Consider the following 25,519-nt stretch of genomic DNA (forward strand, 5'->3'; position numbering starts at 1 on the left):
AGGCAAGTGGAGAGTATTCCATCGCACTCCTGACTTGTGCCTTGTAGATGGTGGAAAGGCTTTGGGGAGTCAGGAGGTGAGACACTCGCCACAGAATACCCAGCCTCTGACCTGCTTTTGTAGCCACAGTATTTATGTGGCTGGTCCAGTTAAATATTAATCAAACTACACCTAGTTACCACTCTTAAATATATCAAGTAATAATTTTTAAAGCAAATTTTTTTTTAAAAATCTTAGCGGGAGAAAATCATTGGGGCGCTAAAACTTCGAAAGCTGAAAAATTAGCGCCAGGCGCTAATGATGATAGGCTCCCACGAAATTCAGTTGTAGCGCTCCAGGAAGGAGGTGGAGCGCTAAATCAAGCGCTACCACTTCGCTTGGAGCGCTAAACCCGGCGGGAGGGGCGGTAGCAGTGCAGCGCTGCCCAATGTTGAGGGCAGCGCTGCCGGGAATGGAGGCTCCTTCCCTCCCTTAAAGGGAAAGGGCCGTCGCTGCCGGCTCCGCATTGAAACCAGCTCCCTCATCGCCGATGGCAGCCGCGATCCCGCACGATCAGCCCCAAGCACTCGAGCAGAGCACCGGGCTGATCGATCGCGGCCGAAGAAAATTCTGTAAAATGGACGTACGGCATTAAGAAGATTTTTTTTTTTCACGCAACCATCATCACCTTTAAACACCGCTCCCCGAAGCGGCCGGCCTCCCCGACGATGCCTCCCGCAGCTGTCGGTGTTGTCGAATTTCGAGTCCGGGACGCTGCGCAGCACAATAACATCACAATCTCCGGGCGCGGGAAATCATGGCGCTTGGGGTAGCCGCTGCTGCAAACCTCGACGGGAACTTCGCGGGCATCGGTACTCTCGCCATGCCCAGTGGCAAAGCCGGTAGCGCCCCGTTACCACCCGTTATCGCTAACGGGAGTCGCAAAGGAGGTGAATATCTAGCCCAATGTTCCAAAACGTTGCCAGATTGCGTCGGTTCATGACAGATTTAACTTCCGATGATATGCAAGTGAGTTTGATCAGAAAGTCGAGGGAAAAACAACACGACTCAAAACTAGCCCCATTTTGGGCGCAATTTGCGCCCGCATCGCCGACTGCGCTCAAAGCGGAAACTCCACCCTCAAATGTTGAGCTTTTTCATTTAGAAAGGATGCAAGCTAATTTACTGTTGTTGGTTTTCTGTTCCATGTACCCTGCTCCCGGTGTGACCCTCAGAGCCTCGATCAGCTGTTGAACCTGGTAAGGTCCCTGGGTAGCGCTAACCCTTAGTGTAGCCGAATGCTTGAACAACGATGGTGTCTGCCTAGTATCTTCAGCTGGGAAGATCTTCTCTCTCTGCTGCTTATCTCTGATAAATAACTGCCCGAGTTGAGCCAAGTTAGGATACTTTCGTTGGAAGGTTACGTACAAAAGCTAATTTGAAACCCGCTTTAAACTCTGCCAGGGTACTGCTCCAGAGCGTTGTTGGAAAACATGAATGTGTCATGGACAAGGTCTGGCTTGCTTGCATTTGCCTCCTGACAGCCAAGATCACGTCTGAAGAATGGCCATTTGAGGGAGGCTCGTCAGACTGTAGCCAAACGTGCTTGTATTCCCTTGAGTCCGGAAGATTAAGGGGTGATCAAATTGAAGTGATGAAGATAACTAAAGGAATTGATAGGGTAGATAGAGATAAACTATTTCCTCTGGTAGGGGGAGTCCAGAACAAAGGGGACATTTGGAGGAAGGGACCGAGTGCAACATATCCAAGTTTGCCGACGATACAAAGATGGGAGGGAAAGCAGTGAATGAGGAGGACATAAAAAACCTGCAAAAGGACATAGACAGGCTAAGTGAGCAGAAATTTGACAGATGGAATATAATGTTGGAAAGTGAGGTTATGCACTTTGGCAGAAAAAATCAAAGAGCAAGTTATTATCTAAATGGAGAGAAACTGCAAAGTGCTACAGTACAAAGGGATCTGGGGGTCCTGGTGCATGAAACACAGAAGGTTAGAATGCAGGTGCAGCAGGTGATCAGGAAGGCCAATGGAATCTTGGCTTTTATTGCAAGGGGGATGGAGTGTAAAAGCAGGGAAGTCTTGCTGCAGTTATACAGGGTACTGGTGAGGCCATACCTGGAATACTGCATACAGTTTTGGTTTCCATATTTAAGAAAAGATATACTTGCTCTCGAGGCAGTTCAGAGAAGGTTCACTCGGTTGATTCCAGAGATGAGGGGGTTGACTTATGAGGAAAGGTTGAGTAGGTTGGGCCTCTACTCATTGGAATTCAGAAGAATGAGAGGCGATCAGGAGGGTAGATTATTATCTAAATGGCAATAGATTGGGAGATGGGGAAGTGCAGAGGGACCTGGGTGTTCTTGTGCACCAGTCACTGAAGGAGAGCATGCAGGTGCAACAGGCGATTAAGAAGGCAAATGGTATGTTGGCCTTCATATCAAGGGGGTTTGAGTATAGGAATAGGGATACCTTACTACCGCTGTACAAGGTGCTGGTGAGACCGCATCTGGAGTATTGTGTACAGTTTTGGTCGCCCCATCTGCGGAAGGATGTTCTTGCCATGGAAAGAGTGCAACGGCGATTCACCAGGCTGATACCTGGAATGGCGGGAATGACCTACGAAGAGAGATTAAATAGTTTGGGCTTGTACTCACTGGAGTTTAGAAGATTGAGAGGGGATCTCATCGAAACATATAAAATTATGGCAGGCCTGGACAGGCTGAATTCAGAGAGAATGTTTCCAATGGCCAGGGAGCACAGAACCAGGGGCCACAGTCTAAAAATAGCGGGCAAATCATTTAAAACAGAGATGAGGAAGAATTTCTTCACTCAAAGAGTGGTGAGCCTGTGGAATTCCCTGCCACAGAGGGCTGTGAAGGCTAATTCAATAAATATTTTCAAGAGAGAATTGGATATATTTCTGAAGGCTAAGGGGATTAAGGGTTACGGAGAAAAGGCGGGGACAGGGTACTGAACTGGTAAGATCAGCTATGATCTCAGACGAGGATCAGCCATGATCTCATTGAATGGCGGAGCAGGCTCGAAGGGCCGAATGGCCTACTCCTGTTCCTATCTCTATGTTACTATGAAACATATAAGATTGTGAGGGGGCTTGATTGGGTGGATGCGGTGAGGATGTTTCCACTGATGGGTGAGACTAGAACTAGGGGGCATAATCTTAGAATAAGGGGCTGCCGTTTCAAAACTGAGATGAGGAGAAACTTCTTCACTCAGAGGGTGGTGAATCTATGGAATTTACTACCTCAGAGAGCTGTGGAAGCTGCGACATTAAATAAATTTAAAACGGAGATAGACAGTTTCCTAGCAGATAAGGGAATTAAGGGTTATGGGGAGAGGGCAGGGAAGTGGACGTGAGTCTAGGTTCGGATCAGCCATGATCCTATTGAATGGCGGAGCAGGCCCGAGGGGCCATATGGCCTACTCCTGCTCCTACTTCTTATGTTCTTATGTTATGTTCTTATGAAATAACCATAAAAGTAGAGCTAGTGCTGTCGGGAAGCACTTCTTCACACAAAGGGCAGTGGAAATCTGGAACCCTCTCCCCCAAAAAGCTGTTGAGGCTGGGGGGGTCAATTGAAAATATCAAAACTGAGGTTGATAGATTTTTTTCTTAGGTAAGGGTATTAGGGGATATGGGACCAAGGCGGGTTAATGGAGTTGAGGTGCAGATCAGCCATGATCTAATTGAATGACGGAGCAGGCTCGAGGAGCCAAATGGCCTCCTCCTGTTCAGAGCCTTCAGGAGAGGAACGAGGCGGGGGGAAAGCAACCAAGGCCATCAGTTATAAATAACCCCCCATCACTGACTGGCTTTCCTTAGATTATAGAAAGAAGCAAATTGCGCTTCATCCACTTAACTGGGACATTGAGATAACTTTGGAGGTTCAGTAGCACTAGGGTTTATTTCTAGAGGGATAGAATTGAAAAGTAGGGAAGTTATGCTAAACCTGTATCGAACCTTGGTTAGACCACACTTAGAGTACTGCGTACAGTTCTGGTCGCCATATTATAAAAAGGATATAGAGGCACTGGAGAGGGTGCAGAGAAGATTTACAAGGTTGATACCAGAAATGCGACGGTAAACATATCAGGAAAGGATGAACAGGCTGGGTCTCTTTTGAAAAAAGAAGGCTGAGGGGTGACCTAATAGAGGTCTTTAAAATTATGAAAGGTTTTGATAGAGTGGATACAGAGAGAATGTTTCCACTTGTGGGGAAGAACAAAACTAGGGGCCTTCAATATAAGATAGTCACCAAGAAATCCAATAGGGAATTCAGAAGAAACTTCTTTACCCAGAGAGTGGTGAGAATGTGGAACTCGCTACCACAGGGAGTGGTTGAAGCGAATAGGATAGATACATTTAAGGGGAGGCTGGACAAGCATGAGGGAGAAGGGAATAGAGGGTTATGCTGATAGATTTAGATGAGGAAAGACGGGAGGAGGCTCGAGTGGAGCATAAATGCCGGCATGGATTGGTTGGGCCGAATGGCCTGTTTCTGTGCCGGATATCCTATGGAATCCTATGTACCGTAGACTACCATATATAGTCAACCCCGATCCTGCCCTGCGACTGAATGCGTCAATGCTCTTAAAATCTAAAGTTAAATGTACCGGGGTTGCCTCACTCAGCTGATAGTCTAGCTCACCCTATAGGTAGAGACACCCTGGTCTGGAGAGAAATGGATGGGAATAAGCATCACATTGTGAGGGCTCTGCATGCATGTGATACACAAATTCAACTTTTTGTTTGTGAAACGTGCTGAGCTTCCTGGTTGAACATACTAATAAAACTTTCGACTACCTGTAATCCCATCTATGAGCAGGGCATTGCGCAAAGGTTATACGGAAGTTGTACTGAAACACGACTGTCTTGATTCTTTCAGCAGAAGAAATCTGCACTCTCGTGATTGCCGAATCCTTTGCGGAAGATGCCGGAAGGTTTACTTGCACAGCCACCAATCCCTTTGGCACCGTGTCGTGTAGTGCCCAGCTCACACTCGGCCTAGGTAGGTGATGGGGGTAAGGTGGGGGGACGGGGTGGGGGGAGGGAGCCGTCCTCTTAAATGTACTGGAAATCTGTCTAGTTGAGCGGTTCAGGCCTGAGATTTCTTGTGAGTGACGTAAGTAATATAGTTGAGGGGTGGCCTAATCGAGGTGTTTAAAAGGATAAAACGATATGATAGGGGTAGATAAAGAAAATCTATTGCCTCTGATGGGGGAATCCAGAACAAGGGGTGAAATTAATCAATCAATCAATCTATCTGTCTACAGTATCTATATCTGTCTGTCTATCTATCTGTCTATCTATCTGTCTGTGTCTATCTATCTATCTATCTATCTATCTATCAATTTGTCTGTGTCTGTCTGTCTATCTATCTGTCTGTCTGCCTGTCTATCTATCTGGTCTGTCTGTCTGTCTGTCTGTCTAGCTATCTATCTAGCTAGCTGTCTGTCTGTCTGTGTCCATCCATCCATCACTCCCTCCCTCCCTCTCTCTCTCCCCCCCTCTCTCCCCCCCCTCTCTCCCCCCCCTCTCTCTCCCCCCCTCTCTCTCCCCCCCCTCTCCCCCCCACCCTCTCTCCCCCCCTCTCTCCCCCCCCCCTCTCTCTCCCCCCCCTCTCTCCCCCCCCTCTCCCCCCCTCTTCCCCCCCCTCTCCCCCCCCTCTCCCCCCCTCTCTCCCCCCTCCCTCTCCCTCTCCCCCTCCCTCCCCCCCTCCCTCCCCCCCTCCCTCCCCCCTCCCTCCCCCCTCCCTCCCCCCTCCCTCCCCCCCCTCCCTCTCCCCCCTCCCTCCCCCCCCTCCCTCTCCCCCCTCCCTCTCCCCCCTCCCTCTCCCCCCTCCCTCTCCCCCCTCCCTCTCCCCCCTCCCTCCCCCCCTCCCTCCCCTCCCTCCCCCCCTCCCTCTCCCCCCCCTCTCTCCCCCCCTCTCCCTCTCTCCCTCCCTCCCTCTCCCTCCCTCCCTCTCTCCCTCCCCCTCTCTCCCTCCCCCTCTCTCCCTCCCCCCCTCCCGCCCCCTCTCTCTCTCTCTCTCTCTCTCTGGCTCTGGACTGACTCTCCAATTTTAACAAGGCAGTGTGTGAAATACGTTTCATTCCAAGACCGATTGCCCCTGCTGAGCCTGGTTCTAAGCTGATTCACGTTACACAGCTGTGTCTGTCTGGGTCATTTCGTGACTCCCTCAACCTCCTCCCAGCACGAGTCACAAACCTGCTCGCCCTCCAGGTTCTGCATCTGCTGTGGTGCAGCCAAAAATAAAATGAAATGCTTGCATCTCTACGCCACCTCGTTATATTGTCACAGCGTCTCAAAGTACCTCACACGATGAATTACTTTTGACTTGCAGTGACTCTTAGCCAGGCAGATGTGAGAGTCACTCTGTGCCAGCCACACAGCAATGAGATCAGTTAATCTACTTTGGTGGTGCTGGCTGAGAGGAAAATGTTGGCCCTTGTCTTCTTTGAACAGTACCTTGCGATCTTCAGCATCCTCCTCCTCCAGCAAACGGGAGCTGTTTAACGTCTCTCTCATCCGAAGGAGCAGAGGGGTAAATCTTCCTGTTCACACAGCGGCGCACAGCAAGAACACTGCAGTTGTACAGGGCCTTGGTGAGACCACATCTTGAGTATTGTGTGCAGTTTTGGTCGCCTTATCTGAGGAAGGATGTTCTTGCCATGGAGGGAGTTCAGTGAAGATTCACCAGGCTGATACCTGGGATGGCAGGAATGACGTATGAGGAGAGATTGGGTTGATTGGGCTTGTACTTGCTGGAGTTTAGAAGAAAGAGAGGGGATCTCATTGAAACTTATAAAATTCTAACAGGACTGGACAGACTAGATGCAGGAAGGATGTTCCCGATGGCGGGGAGTCCAGAACCAGGGGTCACAGTCTAAGGATAAGGGGTAAGCCATTTAGGACTGAGATGAGGAGGAATTTCTTCACCCAGAGAGTAGTGAACCTGTGGAATTCTCTACCACAGAAGGCAGTTGAGGCCAATTCATTAAATATATTCAAGAAGGAGTTAGATATATTTCTTAAGGCTAAAGGGATCAAGGGATATGGGGCGAAGGCAGGGACAGGGTACTGAATTTGGATGATCAGCCATGATCTCATTGAATGGCGGAGCAGGCTCGAGGGGCCGAATGGCCTACTCCTGCTCCTATCTTCTATGTTTCTATGTAACACATATTTGGCGTGGAGGGATTACTTTTCATTGGTGGAAGATTAGAGTGGCTGCAGAACAGCCACATTTTGCTTTGTGCCCAATATTCGGATCTCCGCTCCCAGTGTGTGACGCTCTGTCAGGAGCGCAGCCACATATGATTACCCTCTAGAGGGTCTAAACTAGTGACGTCTTCGACTGGTGCCCAAGATTGTTATCAGTGCCTTTGGAGCACTCATTCCCAATCACTAGAGGCAGCCGCCTGCAGCTTGATACTGACTGACTGTAGGGACTGCGGCAGAATTTTGACAGGCAACAGGGGGAACTCACTTCAGCTGGCAAACTCTTTTGCCAAAGCACCCGTCACAAATACCGCCTGAGACACCATCCTCTGAGACGTTCCTAACAGTTCTGTTCGTAGTTTCTCTGCAGCAACACACCCATAACAAAATGCAAGCTTTGTGTATATAGCTATTATAGCCCCCCCATTCCAGCTCTGGTCTTGTCTAATAGGACTTGGACAGGCAACATCTCAGGCATGATCCTGACTGCTGTGCCTGGCTCTTTGATACAAGGCAAATTCACTGGGTTCTTCCAAGAATAGCAGGATGAACAACTTGGGGGAAAAATTAAGTTGCGCCCCCTTTGGGGCGCTACCTTTGCCGGGGCGCTACTTTTAGTGCCCCAAAAAAATTAGCTACCGTCGAAATTCATCGGTAGTGCCCCAAGAGGGAAGCGGGCTGCTACTGGAAGCGCCCCACCTCCCTCTTGGGGCGCTGCGAGTCAATATCACGGCACGTCGCGCCGCGGTACTGCAGGCCTTCCCCTCCTTTTTAAAGGGGAGGGGCCTTGCGTAGCGCGACCTGGGGCCCAGCTAAGCCACCAGGGATCGGGAGTGCCGGCAAAAGAGACCAGCACTCACGGAGCACAGCCGGCGCTCCGCGGGGGGGCTGATCAGGAGGCCGGGGACGGCAACAGGAGCAGGTGCTGGCAGACAGCCAGCGACAAAAATGGCCACCCGGCACCTCCCCTTTAATTAGCGCCGATCCAGCTGCAGGTAGGCCCCCCCTGACCCTGTCGGACATAGCGTCCGGCGGTAAGTCAGGGGGCGCGACTGAAGATCGCAGCCAGGGCGCGAGCGGGGCGCTGCGCACGGCGATGACATCATCGCTGGCGGCGCAGCGCTACAGGGCGCTAACGGTTACCGCCGCCACTAACCTCCCGCAAAGCAACCGAATTTTTAGGCTCTTATCTTTGAGGGAAAGGGTATGAAGGGAGCATCAGCACTCCTTTACTCCGATCAAGATGTGTCTGTTTGTTGGCTATAATTCATGTGTAGCTAAAAGCTGGCACTTAATTTCACGGTACTGCACTGATTGGAGGTATCTTCAGGTCAGGCATTCCCAGGATTTCCTCCTTATCCTCTCTTCGCACCACCAACACCCCCCCCGCCCCCCCCGCTCCACTCCCCCCCCCCCGCCCCACCACCACCATCTCCAAAATAGCATGTGAGAATATTGGGCAATTTGCCATGGTTCCCTCCAGAAAGTTCGCGTAGTCGCTGAGGAATCTCTGTTTACATGGCCTGGAGTGATCCTCTCTGCTTGTCCATTATTGCTGATCACAAGGGAATTAAGGCGAGAATTTCGTCCCAGCTTTTTCCGGAGAAAATGTCTCACAAGTTCGGATACGCGAAGCGAAATGCTGTATTCTTGAGGCACCTTCCAAATGAGAATTGGACGTGCACAGTTTGTACAGAAGCTTGACTCAATCGGTGCAGCCACAGTATCACTGCCATTGCGGTGGAAATCTGGAACTCTCTCCCCCAAAAAGCTGTTGAGGCTGGCGGGGGTGGGGGTTGGGGGGAGGTGGCAATTGAAAATTTCAAAACTGAGTTTGAGAGATTTGTCCGGTAAGAGTACTAAGGGATGTGGAACTAAGACGGATAGATGGAGTTAAGGTACAGTTCAGCCACGATCTTAATTCAATGGCGGAACAGGCTCGAGGGGCCGAATGGCCTACTCCTGCTCCTATCACAGAAATCACACAGAATCACAGAAACCCCACAATGCAGATAGAGGCCATTTCGGCCCATCGAGCCTGCACCGACACATATCCCACCCGATCCCCGTAACCCCTACACGAACACATATCCCACCCTATCCCCGTAACCCCATGTATTTAATCCCCCTAACACTAAGGGTCAATTTATCATAGCCAATCAACCTAACCCGCACATCTTTGGACTGTGGGAGGAAACCGGAGCACCCGGAGGAAACCCACGCAAACACGGGGAGAATGTGCAAACTCCACACAGACAGTCACCCGAGGCCGGATTCGAACCCGGGTCCCTGGCGCTGTGAGGCAACAGTGCTAACCACTATGCCACCGTGCTGGCTGTCTGCCAGCACCTATCTTTTATGTTTCTATGGGGGAAAAATTCAGTATCGCCCCGTTTGGGGCGCCATTATCAGCCGTGCGCAAAGTTTAGCGCCTGGTGCTAATTATCGCCTCTGACGGCAAACTTGGCTTTTATCGCCCCTGGAGGTGATTGGAGCGCTAAATCAGGTGCTTCACACCTGTCTTATGGCGCAAAGGCAGAGGAGCAAGGCGCTACCTCAGAGTGCTGGGGAAGCAAGGAAGGGCATATCAAAATGAACCTGCAAAGTGCTGCTCGGTACCCAAATCTCCTTCACACAGCGTTGAATCTCTCCAGAAGTCTCTCTCTCTCTCTCTCTCTCTCTCTCTCTCTCTCAGAATGCGTGGTGCAAAAATGTCACCAACAAAAAAAGGCAGGAAGCGGTCGCCTTTAAATAGCGCTCCCCCAGTCCCTTCCCGACTGCAAAACGCTCCCCTCAACCTGTCGTCACTAGCGGCAGGCGGTAAGGCAGGGGGCGCCACTCAATATCCGGTCCAGGGCACTACCGGGGCGTTGCGCACTCAACTGACGTCCCGATCTGCTGGCGCAAGAGATCGTGGCGGCAGTGTTTAGCGCCGCCGCAAAAATGTCTAGTTAATTTCGCGAGCGGCGCAAACATCGCCGCGCCCGGGCGCTAGTTGCTTTGCGCCCCATTAGCGCCCTCTTAAGGCGCTAACGGGAGGTGCAAACAAGTGAATTTTTCCCCCTCTGTTTCTATGACTCCTGTGCCTACCTTCCTATGATCCTGTCTCCTGTGTTCCCACTGTCAGACAGTACCCAGGCTAAAGCAGACTGTTGCCCAAGCAACCTACTGTTGCTGCAGTGTTGATTCAAGAGCTCAGGTGGCTACAGAGAATTCATCATGTGTAGATACCAGGTGAATTGGAGGATGCCCCATGGAATGCCAAGCCAAGCTCTTTGAACTATCATTCCTGGTGGAAGCTACCTTCCAATTATCCAATTTAATACTTGTGAGGGGGAGTACTTTGCACTGAAAGTATTTCCCTTAGGCTTGCTGCCTCCCCTTTTAATGGCAGACTATCACTGGAACATTTATATATAGACCAGGCTTGCCTGTTGTAGCAAGAGACACCTGTGTGGGTAAGCTGAAATATATCTACTGGCAACCGGCCCATACAACAAGCCTGTATGAAAATCCAGGTGGCTCTGTGATGCTGGAATGTGTTCAATCTCTTACTACTAGTGAGCAAAAAAGTAATGATATTGTTACCAGGTGAACACACAAAGCAGCCAGGTTGATCGGCCACCTTAAACATTCACTCCCTCCACCACCGGCGTACCGTGGCTGCAGTGTGTACCGTCTACAAGATGCACTGCAGCAACTCGCCAAGGCTTCTTCGGCAGCACCTCCCAAACCCGCGACCTCTTCCACCTAGAAGGACAAGGGCAGCAGGCGCATGGGAACACCACCACCTCCAAGTTCCCCTCCAAGTCACACGCCATCCCGACTTGGAAGTATATCGCCAATCGTTCATCGTCGCTGGGTCAAAATTCTGGAACTCCTGACCTAACAGCACTGTGGGAGCACCTTCACCACACGGACTGCAGCGGTTCAAGAAGGCGGCCCACCACCACCTTCTCAAGGGAAGTTAGGGATGGGCAATAAATGCTGGCCTTGCCAGCGACGTCCACATCCTGTGAATGAATAGAAAAAAAAGCACTTTGGTAAAATTAATGAACAAAAGGACACATGGCATTCTACATTTCTAGGGGGCCATGTAACTAGAGCCATTATCACATTGAAACAAGCCATGAATCAAAAGTTGCTGTATTCGATATAAGTCACAGCCTAGCTCTTGTATTAAAAGCCAATGATCTGGGCTCCCCAGTGGGGCAGTGAGATTAGAAACGTCGAAAAAAAATAGGAGCAGGAGTCGGCCATTCGGCCCTTCGAGCCTTATCCGCCATTCAATATGATCATGGCTGATCCTCTATCTCAATACCATATTCCCTCTCTCTCCCCATACCCCTTGTCGCCTTTTGTGTCTAGAAATCTATCTATCTCCTTCTTAAATATATTCAGTGACTTGGCCTCCACAGCCTTCTGTGGTAGAGAATTCCACAGGTTCACCACCCTCTGAGTGAAGAAATTTCTCCTCATCTCGGTCCTAAATGTCCTACCCCGTATCCTGAGACTGTGACCCCTCGTTCTAGACCCCCCAGCCAGGGGAAACATCCTCCCTGCTACAGTGAGTACCTGAACTATACAGACCAGGGAGCTCCCAGGTTTGATTACCTGGCCGTACAGGTGTCAGCCAGGGTTTGTGGATTGCTATAACAGGCCTCAGTACACCTGGGACATGGGTTAGCAAGAGGGAAAATCTGCTATGGATCGCTATCCAGCGCCCTCTGCTGGGAGTGAACTCATGCGGACATTGGGCGCACCGCCCCACCACACACACATTAACCATCACTGTCAACCCTCACACCTCGAAACAACCTCAGTGAGGCACCAGAGTGTAATTGGTGCCTGTGTAACTACCTCAGCCAGGAGCTGGGAGGGGAGCAAACTGGCGAGAGAAAAGAAAAAATGAATTGTTATACTTGGCATGCCAAGTTTTGGCTAGTTTTCCCACCCATATAATGAACTTAGTTACCACTCCCTTACACTGAAGGGTGGCGGTCTCAGTTCGTGCACTTTCTCCTTCCTGTGTGTTTTGTGATGCCTCCAGATCGGAGTGAGAAAGTTTAACACCAGGTCACCCTTTGGGAAAGGTCACCCTTTGGGAAAGGTCACCCTTTGGGAAAGGTCACCCTTTGGGAAAGGTCACCCTTGCAGCCGCTTTTTAAGTGCCTTTTAAGGATTTTTGCCAGCCACTGCTGACTGGCCTCACTCTCACCTCTGAGTCAGAAGGTCGTGGGTTCACAGTCTCACAGAGACATGAAGACATAATCCAGGCGGACACTCCCAGTGCGGTGCCGAGGGAGCCCGCTGTATTGTCGGAGGTGCCGGCTTTTTGGACGAGACGTTAAACCAAGGCCCCGTCTGCTCTCTCAGGTGGATGTAAAAGATACCCTGGCCACTATTTCGAAGAAGAGCAAAGGAGTTATCCCCGGTGTCCTAGGGCCAATATTTATCCCTCAATCAACAAAACAAAAACCAATTATCTGGTCATTATCACATTGCTGTTTGTGGGACCTTGCTGTGCGCAAATTGGCTGCCGCGTTTCCCACATTACAACAGTAACTCCACTTCAAAAAGTACTTCATTGGCTGTAAAGCGCTTTGAGATGTCCGTTGGTCGTGAAAGGTGCTACAGAAATGCAAGTCTTTCTTTCTCCTCCTTTCTTTACTAGTGGATCATAAAAAGAAAAGAGTCGCTGATAAATCCAATATGGAATTCAGGAGGAACTTCTTCACCCAGAGAGTGGTTGGAATGTGGAACGCGCTACCACAGGGAGCGGCTGAGGCGAATAGCATAGATTCCTTTAAGGCAAAACTAGATAAAACACGAGGGAGAAAGGAATAAAAGGTTGTGCAGATAGGGTTGGATGAAGTAGGGTGGGAGGAGGCTCGTGTGGAGCATCAGCACCAGCGTGGGCCGAATGGTCTGTACCTGTGCTGTACATTCTGTGTCACATTGGCAAGGCAGCCTTTATTGCCCATCCCTGTACAACAGAGTGGGTCCCTTAGTGAGGGCGTTAAGAGTCAACCAGATAGTGTGAACAAGAGACCAGGTGGAGGATGGGGTGGCAGTTTCCTTTCTCTGAAGGACATTAGTGAACCAATTGGGGTTTAAGACAATCGGCCATAGAAACATAGAAGATAGGAGCAGGAGTAGGCCATTCGGCCCCTCGAGCCTGCTCCGCCATTCAATGAGATCATGGCTGATCAACCAAACTCAGTACCCTGTCCCTGCTTTCTCCCCATATCTCTTGATCCCTTTAGCCTTAAGAAATATATCTAACTCCTCCGCATCTCTGTCCTGAATGGCTTACCCCTTATCCTTAGACTGTGACCCCTGGTTCTGGACTCCCCCGCCATCGGGAACATCCTTCCTGCATCTAGTCTGTCTAGTCCTGTTAGAATTTTATAAGTTTCAATGAGATCCCTTCTCATTCTTCTAAACTCCAGCGAGTATAAGCCCAATCGACCCAATTTCTCCTCCTACGTCGTTCCTGCCATCCCAGGTATCAGGCCAACAGTCGTGGCTCTTTTTTTGGTAGTGCCAGCCCATAAATTGGTAGATTTATCGCATTCAATTTCACAACTTGCCATGGGATTTGAACTGATGAACTCTTGGTTGCTGGTCCAGAACGATAGCCACCTGTACCCGTTGATTGAACAATTGCATTAATTCCTCTGTCTCACTCTCTATGCAGGAAATGAAGGCGCTCCAAATAACGGGAATGGCTTAGTAGAAAATCTCACCCCACCGCCTCAGACGGAAATTAGTTCTCTGGAGTTGCCCCCGAAGAGGACAGTTGACCCCGTTCGGGTGAACAGCGTTGAGATCAAACCGAGTGTTGCCGCCTTCCAACTGCAGCTCAATGCTGCGGAGAAGAAGCCCAATGGTACCCCCTCCTCTGCCCAAGTGATCAACGGAACAAACCAAGGGCAACCCATGCAGTCCGCAGCCACACCACCCTCCCCAGTCAAGGAACCACCGCCGCTGGCTGCTAAACCCAAGCTGTAAGTGCTCCAGTTTGTTCATTCAGATTCCATTGTTCATTCATGTTGAATAGAGCATCTTTGGCTTGAGTACTTTAGTAGGAAATGTTTTTGCTTTGCTCTTAAGTTTTTTAATATAAAAGCACACTTGGGAGTATTGTGCACAGTTCTGGTCTCCATATTATAAAAGGGCTATAGAGGCACTGGCGAAGATGCAAAAAAGATTCACAAGGATGATAGCAGAACTGAGAGGTTATAACTATTAGGACAGATTGAACAGACTGGGGCTCCTTCCTCCAGAAAAGAAACGGCTGTGGTGAGACCTGATAGAGGTCTTTAAGATTATGAAAAGGTTTGATAGCGTAGACATGGAGAAATTGTTTCCACTTGTGGGGGGGAGCCCAGAACTAGGGGCCATCAATATAAGATAGTCTCTAATAAATCCAATAGGGAATTCAGGAGACAGGTCCTTACCCAGAGAGTGGTGAGAATGTGGAACTCACTACAGGAAACTCTTTGTTTATCCGGGACCGACGTGGTGCCGGTTTATCAAAAAGTCCGGATTACAGAGAGGTATAGTAAAAGGTACGCTAGCCCCGTACACAGCAACAGATCCAAGCTTCCCTGTTGCTTAGCAACAGGTGCAGGAACCCCGGCCACAAGTTCCAGGCGTCCCTGTTACTTAGCAACAGGTGCAGGAACCCCGGTTACACAGCCACAGATCCAGGAACGGCCACTAATATGAAGTAAAACTTACCTGAACCTACTCCTGAATTTTGCCGGTTAACAGAGATTTCCGGTTATTTAGGTGCCGGTAAATCGAGAGTTTCCTGTACTACAGGGAGTTGTTGAGGCGAATAGTATAGATGCATTTAAGGGGAAGCTCGATAAACACATGAGGGCGAAAGGAATACAATATGCTGATGGGGTTAGATGAAGTAGGGTGGGAGGAGGCTCGTGTGGAGCATAAACAGCAGCATGTACCTGTTGGGCCAAATGCCCTGTTTCTGTGCTGTAGATTCGATGTCATTCTATGTAAAAGGAAAGTGATAATGTTCTTTCATATAATCGATAGAATGTCTACAGCAAGGTGGGTCAAACTCAATTTACGTGATGGGCCTGATCCTGCCTCCTGGCACTTGGTGTGGGTCACATTCAGCAAAAGGTACTTGGACACACTGAGGTAGAGATTGGTATACATTGTGCCCGTTTTTTGGGGGCGTAAAAGGGGTGCGCCGTATACCAATTTCGGGGCACAATTTTTAAAGCATTTTTACACCGCTCCTAATTGACGACCACTACATGATGTATTGTCTTCATTCTAGTTGTCTGTAAGCTCCTTGATTGAAAGTCTGTGTGAGCGTGTGTGTGTGTGAGCGTGTGTGTGTGTGAGCGTGTGTGTGTGTGAGCGTGTGTGTGTGTGAGCGTGTGTGTGTGTGAGCGTGTGTGTGTGTGAGCGTGTGTGTGTGTGAGCGTGTGTGTGTGTGAGCGTGTGTGTGTGAGCGTGTGTGTGTGAGCGTGTGTGTGTGAGCGTGTGTGTGTGAGCGTGTGTGTGTGAGCGTGTGTGTGTGAGCGTGTGTGTGTGAGCGTGTGAGCGTGTGTGTGTGAGCGTGTGTGTGAGCGTGTGTGTGTGAGCGTGTGTGTGTGAGCGTGTGTGTGTGAGCGTGTGTGTGAGCGTGTGTGTGTGAGCGTGTGTGTGTGAGCGTGTGTGTGAGCGTGTGTGTGTGAGCGTGTGTGTGTGAGCGTGTGTGTGTGAGCGCGTGTGTGTGAGCGCGTGTGTGTGAGCGCGTGTGTGTGAGCGCGTGTGTGTGAGCGCGTGTGTGTGAGCGCGTGTGTGTGAGCGTGTGTGTGAGCGTGTGTGTGAGCGTGTGTGAGCGTGTGTGTGTGAGCGTGTGTGTGTGAGCGTGTGTGTGTGAGCGTGTGTGTGTGAGCGTGTGTGTGTGAGCGTGTGTGTGAGCGTGTGTGTGAGCGTGTGTGTGAGCGTGTGTGTGAGCGTGTGTGAGCGTGTGTGTGAGCGTGTGTGTGTGAGCGTGTGTGTGTGAGCGTGTGTGTGAGCGTGTGCGTGTGAGCGTGTGCGTGTGAGCGTGTGCGTGTGAGCGTGAGCGTGTGCGCGTGAGCGTGTGCGTGTGTGAGCGTGTGCGTGTGTGAGCGTGTGTGTGAGCGTGTGCGTGTGTGAGCGTGTGCGTGTGTGAGCGTGTGTGTGAGCGTGTGTGTGTGTGTGCGAGCGCGTGTGTGCGAGCGCGTGTGTGCGAGCGCGCGTGTGCGAGCGCGCGTGAGCGTGTGTGCGAGCGTGCGTGTGCCTCTACCTCTCGCTCCCAGATATATTCAATGCAGCAGAGACCTATAAGTGAAGAAATTGCGGCCAGTGATATTATACAAGCAATAAACGTGCTTGTATCGTATCTTTCATTTTAACGGAGGCTTAACCCATGTATTGTGAACACTTCTGTTAAAATACCAAGAAAAAGAAATGATACAAATGCCTCAACCTTTGAACAACACTGATTTCTACTCCCGGGACTATATCTGCCAGAAATCTACTGAGCCTCGTGAGCAAACAGCTTTCGTCTTTCCTCACTGCTTATCTCACGAATGCAGTGCAAATGAAAATCAGCCAGTAGACTGATGTTATCAGATATTTTGTTAAATTCTGGCATAGTCTCGACATTCAAGAGCTGTTTAAGCATGTGCACAGCCCAAAATCAATCACAAGCTTCAAGCGAGAAAAGACATATACAGTTTAGGAATGAGCGTTCAAATGTGTTAGATTGAAATTTCGGCTTCTATCCTCGGCAAATTAAGGGGACGCAGGGCGGCTTGCCAAGTGCCAGAGGCATATTATCAATAATGTGTTACGAAGAAAGAAAGACATTTGTGTCGCACTTTTCATAACCTCAGGACATCTCAATGCGCTTTGCAGCCAATGAAAGACATCTGAAGTGCAGTCACTTTTGTCGCGTTTTTTGGGGAAGTACGAAGACAGCGCGGCAGCCAATTCGCACACACCAAGCTCCCACAAACAGCAGTGAAATAAGTGAGCAGAGAATCTGCTTTGGTGACGTTGGTCAATGTCGCCTTTAGGCCGTCTGGAGGTCCCGCGCAGCCGGCTCACCGGCTTTCGAACGGAAAAACCGCACGTGCGCGAAAATGTGAATGGGCCGCGCAGCCCATTAAAGTGACCGCGCGCCCCCCCCCCCCCCAAAAACAATGAAAGGCAACATTGATGCCAAACCGGGTACTGAATTTGGATGATCAGCCATGATCACATTGAATGGCGGAGCAGGCTCGAGGGGCCGAATGGCCTACTCCTGCTCCTATCTTCTATGTTTCTATGATGTTGGTTGAGGGATAAATTATGGCCAGGACACCAGGGAGAAGTCCCCTATTCTTGCGAGGGTAGACGGGGCATCGGTTTAGTCTGAAAGACGGCAGGTTCTGACAGTGCAGCACTCCCTCAGTACCGCACCAGGAGTGCCAGCCTAGATTATGTGCTCAAGTCTCTGGAGTGGGGCTTTGAACCCACAGACTTCTGAGTCAGCTGAGAGTGCTGCCCACTGAGACACAACTGACATAAGAACATAAGAAATAGGAGCAGGAGTCGGCCATTTGGCCCCTCGAGCCTGCTCCACCATCCAATAAGATCATGGCTGATCTTCTACCTGAACACTTTCCTGCACTATCCCCAATTCCCTTGATTCCCTTAATATTCAAAAATCTATCGATCTCTGTCTTGAATATACTCAATGACTGAGCCTCCACAGCCCTCTGGGGTAGAGAATTCCAAAGATTCACCACCCTCTGAGTGAAGAAATTTCTCCTTATCTCAGTCCTAAATGGCCGACCCCTTATTCTGAGACTGTGACCCCTGGTTCTAGACTCCCCAGCCAGGGGAAACATCCTCCCTGCATCTACCCTGTCAAGCCTTGTAAGAATTTTGTACGTTTCAATGAGATCACCTCTCATTCTTCTAAACTCTAGAGAATATAGGCCTAGTCTACTCAATCTCTCCTCATAGGACAATCCCCCCATCCCAGGAACCAGTCTGGTGAACCTTCGTTGCACTCCCTCTATGGCAAGTATATCCTTCCTTAGGTAAGGAGACCAAAACTGTACACAATACTCCAGGGGTGGTCTCACCAGAGCCCGAAATAATTGCAGTAAGACGTCTTTACTCTTATACTCAAATCCCTTTGTAATAAAGGCCAACATACCATTTGCTTTCCTAATTGCTTGCTGTACCTGCATATTAACTTTCAGTGATTCGTGCACAAGGACACCCAGGTCCCTCTGAACACCAACATTTCCCAATTTCTCACCATTTAAAAAATACTCTGCTTTTCTATTTTTCTGATCGCTGTTTGCGGCCGCTGCGGAAGAGGCGGCCGCAACTCAATATGGCGGTCGGGCCGGTAGCGGGGCGGTAGCGGGGCACTGCGCACACCGATGATGTCATCGGTGGCGGCGCAGCGCTACTGGCTAACGCCGCCATTACCACAGCGCTGAATATCGGCGAAAGCTCAGCAAGTGGCGCAAAAGCCCTCTTTGGGCGAAAACTGGGCGCAAAGCCGACTGAATTTCTAGCCCATAGAATCATAGAATAGTACAGCACAGAAGGAGGCCATTCAGCCCATCGAGCCTGCGCCGGCTCTTTTGCAGAGCAATCCAGTTAGTCCCACTCCCCCGCTCTTTCCCCAAAGCCCTCCAATGTTTTCTCCTTCGAGTATTTCTCCATTTCCCTGTTGAAGGCTACTATTGAATCTGTTTCCACCGCCCTATCAGGCAGCGCATTCCAAATCCTAACCACACGTTGCATAAAAAAAAATGTCCTCACATCGCCCCTGGTTGTTTAGCCAATCACCTTAAATCTGTGCCCTCTGGTTACCGACCCCTCAGCCGTTGGAACGGTTTCTCTACATTTACTCTGTCTAAACCCTTGATGATTTTGAACACCTCTCTCAAATCTCCTCCGAGCCTTCTCTGCTCCAAGGAGAACAACCCCAGCTTCTCCAGTCCATCCATGTAACTGTAATCCCTCATCCCTGGAACCATTCTAGTAAATCTCTTCTGGAACCTATGGAGTCTCATGGAGCGTAGGTGTCCAGTCACTGGATCCACTTGGGACCCCATAACCTACCCCTGGCTGTAAGGGTATTTAGAAGTTTAAAGTTGTGTGTGTCATTCTTTTCACCCTCGTCCCCCCTCCCCCCCCCCCCACCACCATCACCATCACCCCCTTTCCCCAGCCCCAATAGAGAGACAGGCCAGCTGGCCAATTCAGATCATTCTGTTTGGAAATGTTTTACAAATAAACTCTAGCAATCCTGAGGAACTGGACCAAGGCATAATTTTGATTGATGATGTGCTCAAGGATGTTGGAGGATTAATGCTCCCCTGCCAAAGGATCAGTTTACAAACTTACAAAAACAGAGTCAAACCACAGTAAGTGGACAACTGGGCCCGTGTACAAATACCTGACAACTGGGCCCGTGTACAAATACCTGACAACTGGGCCTGTGTACAAATACCTGACAACTGGGCCTGTGTACAAATACCTGACAACTGGGCCTGTGTACAAATACCTGACAACTGGGCCTGTGTACAAATACCTGACAACTGGGCCTGTGTACAAATACCTGACAACTGGGCCTGTGTACAAATACCTGACAACTGGGCCCGTGTACAAATACCTGACAACTGGGCCCGTGTACAAATACCTGACAACTGGGCCCGTGTACAAATACCTGACAACTGGGCCCGTGTACAAATACCTGACAACTGGGCCCGTGTACAAATACCTGACAACTGGGCCCGTGTACAAATACCTGACAACTGGGCCCGTGTACAAATACCTGACAACTGGGCCTGTGTACAAATACCTGACAACTGGGCCTGTGTACAAATACCTGACAACTGGGCCTGTGTACAAATACCTGACAACTGGGCCTGTGTACAAATACCTGACAACTGAGCCTGTGTACAAATACCTGACAACTGGGCCTGTGTACAAATACCTGACAACTGGGCCTGTGTACAAATACCTGACAACTGAGCCTGTGTACAAATACCTGACAACTGGACCCGTGTACAAATACCTGACAACTGGACCCGTGTACATGGTATCCAGGTTGTTTGCAAAGAATTGCCTGGTGTGTGCAGTCCATGTTATTTATTTCACCGAACTGCTGGACCTCTGGATCTCCCTCCCTCCCTCCCTCTCCCGCTCTTCCTGAAAATCTTATGCCGGCCTTTCCTAACACTTCATCTGTGTCAAGATAATTTATGGTATCTGATTGACGGGAGATGCATACAACCCGCCAGTGGACATACCCACTCACACGCACATGCACTCACACACTCGTGCTCAGGGCTTTTGTTTAGTCACGTACTCTGGTTGTAAATGTACCCTGTCAGCTCTCCGATGGGTTGTGTTTTTTTGTTTTGGACGGAAGCCACAGTGATGTTAAACTTAAGGAAAGCTCCAAGTGGTGTTAGTTTCCAGCAGCGGGATTTCTTTTGGGGCCTGGCTGTGGAATTAATGAACAATTTGCTCCGATACTGTGGTGCAAGATTATTTAAATTTGCTCCTTCGCGTATGTTCTAAATCTTTCCTCAGTTGCAGCATCTCTTGTACCAGAGCAGGTGCTTTATTGGTGTACCGGCCTTGGTATTGAGGTGGTGCTGAAGGAGAGCATCAACTAACTCACTGGGACCACCTCCTGCTGCCCAGTGTCTTTCCATGACATTGACAGCTCACGCTTAAGAAAGGCAGATCTTGCATTTATATAAAACACCTCAGGACGTCCCAAAGCACTTTACAGCTAATGAGGTACGTTTTTGAAGTGCTATCACTGTTGTAATGTAATGCAGAACCACCGTCTGCCCCACTTGTGACAGAGACTGTAGGTCCCACATTAAAAAAAAATTTTTTAAATTCGTTTATGGGATCAGGGCGTTGCTAGCAAGGCCAGCATTTATTGCCCATCCCTAGTTGCCCTTGAGAAGGTGGTGGTGGTGAGCCGCCTTCTTGAACCGCTGCAGTCCGCGTGGTGAAGGTGCTCCCACAGTGCTGTTAGGGAGGGAGTTCCAGGATTTTGACCCAGCGACGATGAAGGATCGGCGATATACTTCCAAGTCAGGATGGTGTGTGACTTGGAGGGGAACTTGGAGGTGGTGGTGTTCCTATGCGCCTGCTGCCCTTGTCCTTCTGGGTGGAAGAGGTTGCGGGTTTGGGAGGTGCTGCCGAAGAAGCCTTGGCGAGTTGCTGCAGTGCATCTTGCAGATGGTACACACTGCAGCCACGGTACGCCGGTGGTGAAGGGAGTGAATGTTTAAGGTGGTGGATGGGGTGCCAATCAAGCGGGCTGCTTTGTCCTGGATGGTGTCGAGCTTCTTGAGTGTTGTTGGAGCTGCACTCATCCAGGCAAGTGGAGAGTATTCCATCACGCTCCTTACTTGTGCCTTGTAGATGGTGGAAAGGCTTTGGGAGTCAGGAGGTGAGACACTCACTGCAGAATACCTAGCCTCTGACCTGCTCTTGTTGCCACAGTATTTATGTGGCTGGTCCAGTTAAGTTTCTGGTCAATGGTGACCCCCCCAGGATGTTGATGGTGGGGGTTTGGTGATGGTAATGCCATTGAATGTCAAGGGGAGGTGGTTAGACTCTCGCTTGTTGGAGATTGTCATTGCCTGGCACTTCTGTGGTGCGAATGTTACCTGCCACTTATCAGCCCAAGCCTGAACTCATCAATCACCTGAGAACTCATTTTTAATGTGGAAGCAAATCATCCTCGGTTCCGAGGGACTGCCTAAGAAGAAGATGTAGGGAAGCGCGGCAGCCAATTTGCACACAGCAAGCTTCCACAAACAGCGATGCGATAATCGATTTTTTTTTTAGTGCTGTTGGTTGAGGGATAAATATTGGCCCAGGACACTGCGGAGAACTCGACTGTTTTTCTTCACAGTAGTGACTTGGGAAATTTTACGTCCGCTTGAGCAGGCAGATGGGGCCTCGGTTTAACGTCTCATGGGAAAGACTTATACAGGGCCCTTAAAGTAGTGAGATTTCCTGTGTTACAACAACAACTTGCGTTTATATAGGGCCTTTAACGTAGTAAAATGTAGTAAAACGTCCCAAGGCGTTATCAAACAAAATTTGGCACCAAGCCAGATAAGGAGATATTAGGACAGATGACCAAAAGCTTGGTCAAAGAGAGTTCTACAGGAGGAGCGAGAGGTAGGGAGGTGGAGAGATTTAGGGAGGGAATTCCAAAGTCTTGGCAGCTGAAGGATTGGCTGGCTGGACACCGAGCAGTAGCTTGGGAGGATGGTTAAGGGAAGTGACCAAAGGTGTGGCTGGAAAGATAGAGGTGGAGGGGGTTTCGGAAGATAATCCCCAGAGTGCAGTGGCGTGATGACTGAAGGGTCTAGGATTGGCTGTGGAACAGGATTGGCAGGGAGGTTAGAAAAAATGCACAGAAGACAGGAGTCAGAAGAGCAGACAGTGTGAGCTGGGATTGTAGAGCAGGATGAGGTTGCAGAAGTAGATCAGATCAAGGTGGGATTTACAGACAAGGAAGGTGTTGGCCAGGACACTGGGGAGAACTCCACTGTTTTTGTTCGAAATAGTGGCCATGGGATCTTTTGCCTACACCCGAGAGGGCAGACGGGGCCTCGGTGTAACGTTTCATCCGAAAGACGGCCCCTCGACATCGCAGCACCCCCACTTCTGATTCAGAGGCGAGTGTGCTACCACTGAGTCACAGCCTCATTGAAAAAGTGCAACATCCCCACTGACACCTGGGAATCCCTGGCCCAAGACCGTACAAAGTGGAAGAGAAGCATCCGGGAAGGCGGCGAATACCTCGAGTCTCTTCGCCAGGAGCAAGCGGAAGCCAAGCACAAACAGCACACGTCAACCCAAGCACCCCACCCACCCGCCCCTTCAACCACCATCTGCCCCACCTGTGACAGAGACTGTAGGTCCCACATTGGACTCATCAGCCACCTGAGAACTCATTTTGAATGTGGAAGCAAGTCATCCTCGGTTCCGAGGGACTGCCTAAGAAGAAGAAGAAGGAGACAGTTGGTATTGTATCTAGGAACGGCAGGGCTGGGAGCCTGAGAGACCCAGTGGAGACAAGGACCTGGATGGTGGAAATTAATTCAATACATGCCTCCAATTATTGAACAAACAGATCGTTCCATCAGGCTAAGGGGGTATGTCCCTCAAGGTGAGAACCAAAACTTAAACATTAAACTAACCTGCATCTTACCTTTGCCTCTACAAGAATATTTACTGTTACCAAAGATCTCCTGCTTCTTTACCAGATCTAAATGCAGGATTTTACAAATCTCCTTCTTCCTCTAAGTGTTAGTGTCCTCCCAGGATTTTGCTCCTTTTAAGTTAACCCTTGCTCTGGTGTTTTTGTCTTTCTATTCTGTCATGAATGAAAAGGAACACGCTACAGAATAGGCAAGCAATGGAAAATTTAAAACGCGAAGCTTCACAGAAGACTAGACGGACCGCAACAAACGACAGGATTAATACCATTATAGATTAGTTTGGATTGGAAAACAGGTTTTAAATGGGTTAGCACCTCCCTCAAAAACCTGATTCAAACGCTTTAAATATTTGCAGAATAGCATCATCGACAGTCTAATGACACATTGGATCCCACAACCTTATCCCTGTAGAACGCAGATTGTTAAATTATCTCTGACACGAGGGTTTGTAAACTATCACGATAGCAAAATACTGCAGATGCTGGAAATCCGAAATAACAACAGAAAATGCTGGAAAAACTCAGCAGGCCAGGCAACATCCGTGGAGAGAGAAATAGAGTCAACGTTTCAGGTCGAAACCCTTTGTCAAGACTGAAACAGATTAAGAGGCCAGGCTGGGAGAGAACAAAAGAGAAGTGAAGAGACATTAAGAGGTATTCAAAACGAGACGAGATGGTGATAGGACTAGTGGAGACAAAAGACGGCTCTAGATTAGGTGTGAAATGCGCTGGCAGAATGGGAGACAGCTGCCATGTGGGAGAGAAAAAAAAGGGGGGAAGGCCAAAACAAAGGTGTGGATAAAAAATATAAGTAAAAATGTAATAGGGGCTGAGGTTATGATCTGAAATTGTTGAACTCGATATTGAGTCCGGAAGGCTGTAAAGTGCCTAATCGGAAGATGAGGTGCTGTTCCTCGAGCTTACGCTGGGTTTCCGTGGAACAATGCAAGAGGCCGAGGATGGTGAGGTCTGAGTGGGAATGGGGCGGTGAATTAAAATGACAGACGACCGGAAGCTCAGGGTCATCCTTACGGTCTGAACGGAGGTGTTCCGCAAAGCGGTCACCCAATCTGCGTTTGGTCTCCCCAATGTAGAGGAGACCACATCGTGAGCAGCGAATACAGTATACTAGATTGCAAGAAGTACAAGTTTGTAAACTATCATTGATTGTTAAAGCAGTCGCTATTAAACAGTTTTGTGTGACTTGATTTCCATTTCCTCCCTTCTTTAAACTAGTTATAGGACTGCTGTTAGAAACATTTAGCCCAACTCTTTAAGAGCATGTGGAATAGGACTTGGAGTACTGGCTGGCCGCTGATCTTAGGCACGAGGATCCCTGTAAGAGCCCCAACTAAGACTTCAGTTTAAAAACTCAGCATACATTAACTCACGCTGAACTGAAGGGCATCGACTTCCTTTTCTTCCTTTCATTTCGTACAGAACAATTGGAGGTGGTGAAAGAACATTTACACTCGCCCCCCCACCCCAGCCCCACACCCTACCAGGGCTCTGCTCGGGACTGAGGGGAATAATCGCCTGGTGAATGATATCTGCCGTGACACGTCAAGGGCTGACTGTGTGCTCACTGACCTTCGCTGGGTGGAGAGCGCAGGCCCAGCATCCTGCTCGTGTCACAGCAAGGTGAAAGTTGCTCACGCCCAGCCAGAGCAGGAAGCTTGTATTGCAACTTGCGTTTCTCACTGATTGTGGCACAATTTGGCCGTCGGTGCCGCTCCTTTGTATCTGTCTGCGAGGGCGGACGCACTGAACCTTGCTCCAGCCAAAATCTCACTCCTCCGGAGCAGAATTTTATATTTATCTGAAGTGCCTTGGGATGTTTTACTGCATTGAAGGTGCTATATAAATGTTTTTTTTTTATTCGTTCACGGGATGTGGGCATCGCTGGCAAAGCCAGCATTTATTGCCCATCCCTAATTGTCCTTGAGAAGGTGGTGAGCCGCCTTCTTGAACCGCTGCAGTCCGTGTGGTGAAGGTACTCCCTCAGTGCT

General features: G+C 49.6%; 1 protein-coding gene across 3 annotated transcripts in view; it reads left to right on the forward strand.

Moving 5' to 3' along the window:
• palld (palladin, cytoskeletal associated protein) overlaps nucleotides 1-25,519 on the forward strand; it is a 610,835-nt gene that overhangs the window by 364,572 nt on the left and 220,744 nt on the right. For all 3 annotated transcript variants that reach the window (XM_085975529.1, XM_085975522.1, XM_085975536.1), the window contains exons 8-10: nucleotides 1,215-1,238; nucleotides 4,905-5,027; nucleotides 13,941-14,250. In XM_085975529.1, the coding sequence (XP_085831655.1) occupies nucleotides 1,215-1,238; nucleotides 4,905-5,027; nucleotides 13,941-14,250 (457 nt within the window). The remainder of the gene's footprint in view (nucleotides 1-1,214; nucleotides 1,239-4,904; nucleotides 5,028-13,940; nucleotides 14,251-25,519) is intronic.

Source organism: Somniosus microcephalus, chromosome 1, assembly GCF_052327205.1.
Source record: "Somniosus microcephalus isolate GS21.2 chromosome 1, FLI_Smic_1.0, whole genome shotgun sequence".
Lineage (NCBI taxonomy): Eukaryota > Metazoa > Chordata > Chondrichthyes > Squaliformes > Somniosidae > Somniosus > Somniosus microcephalus.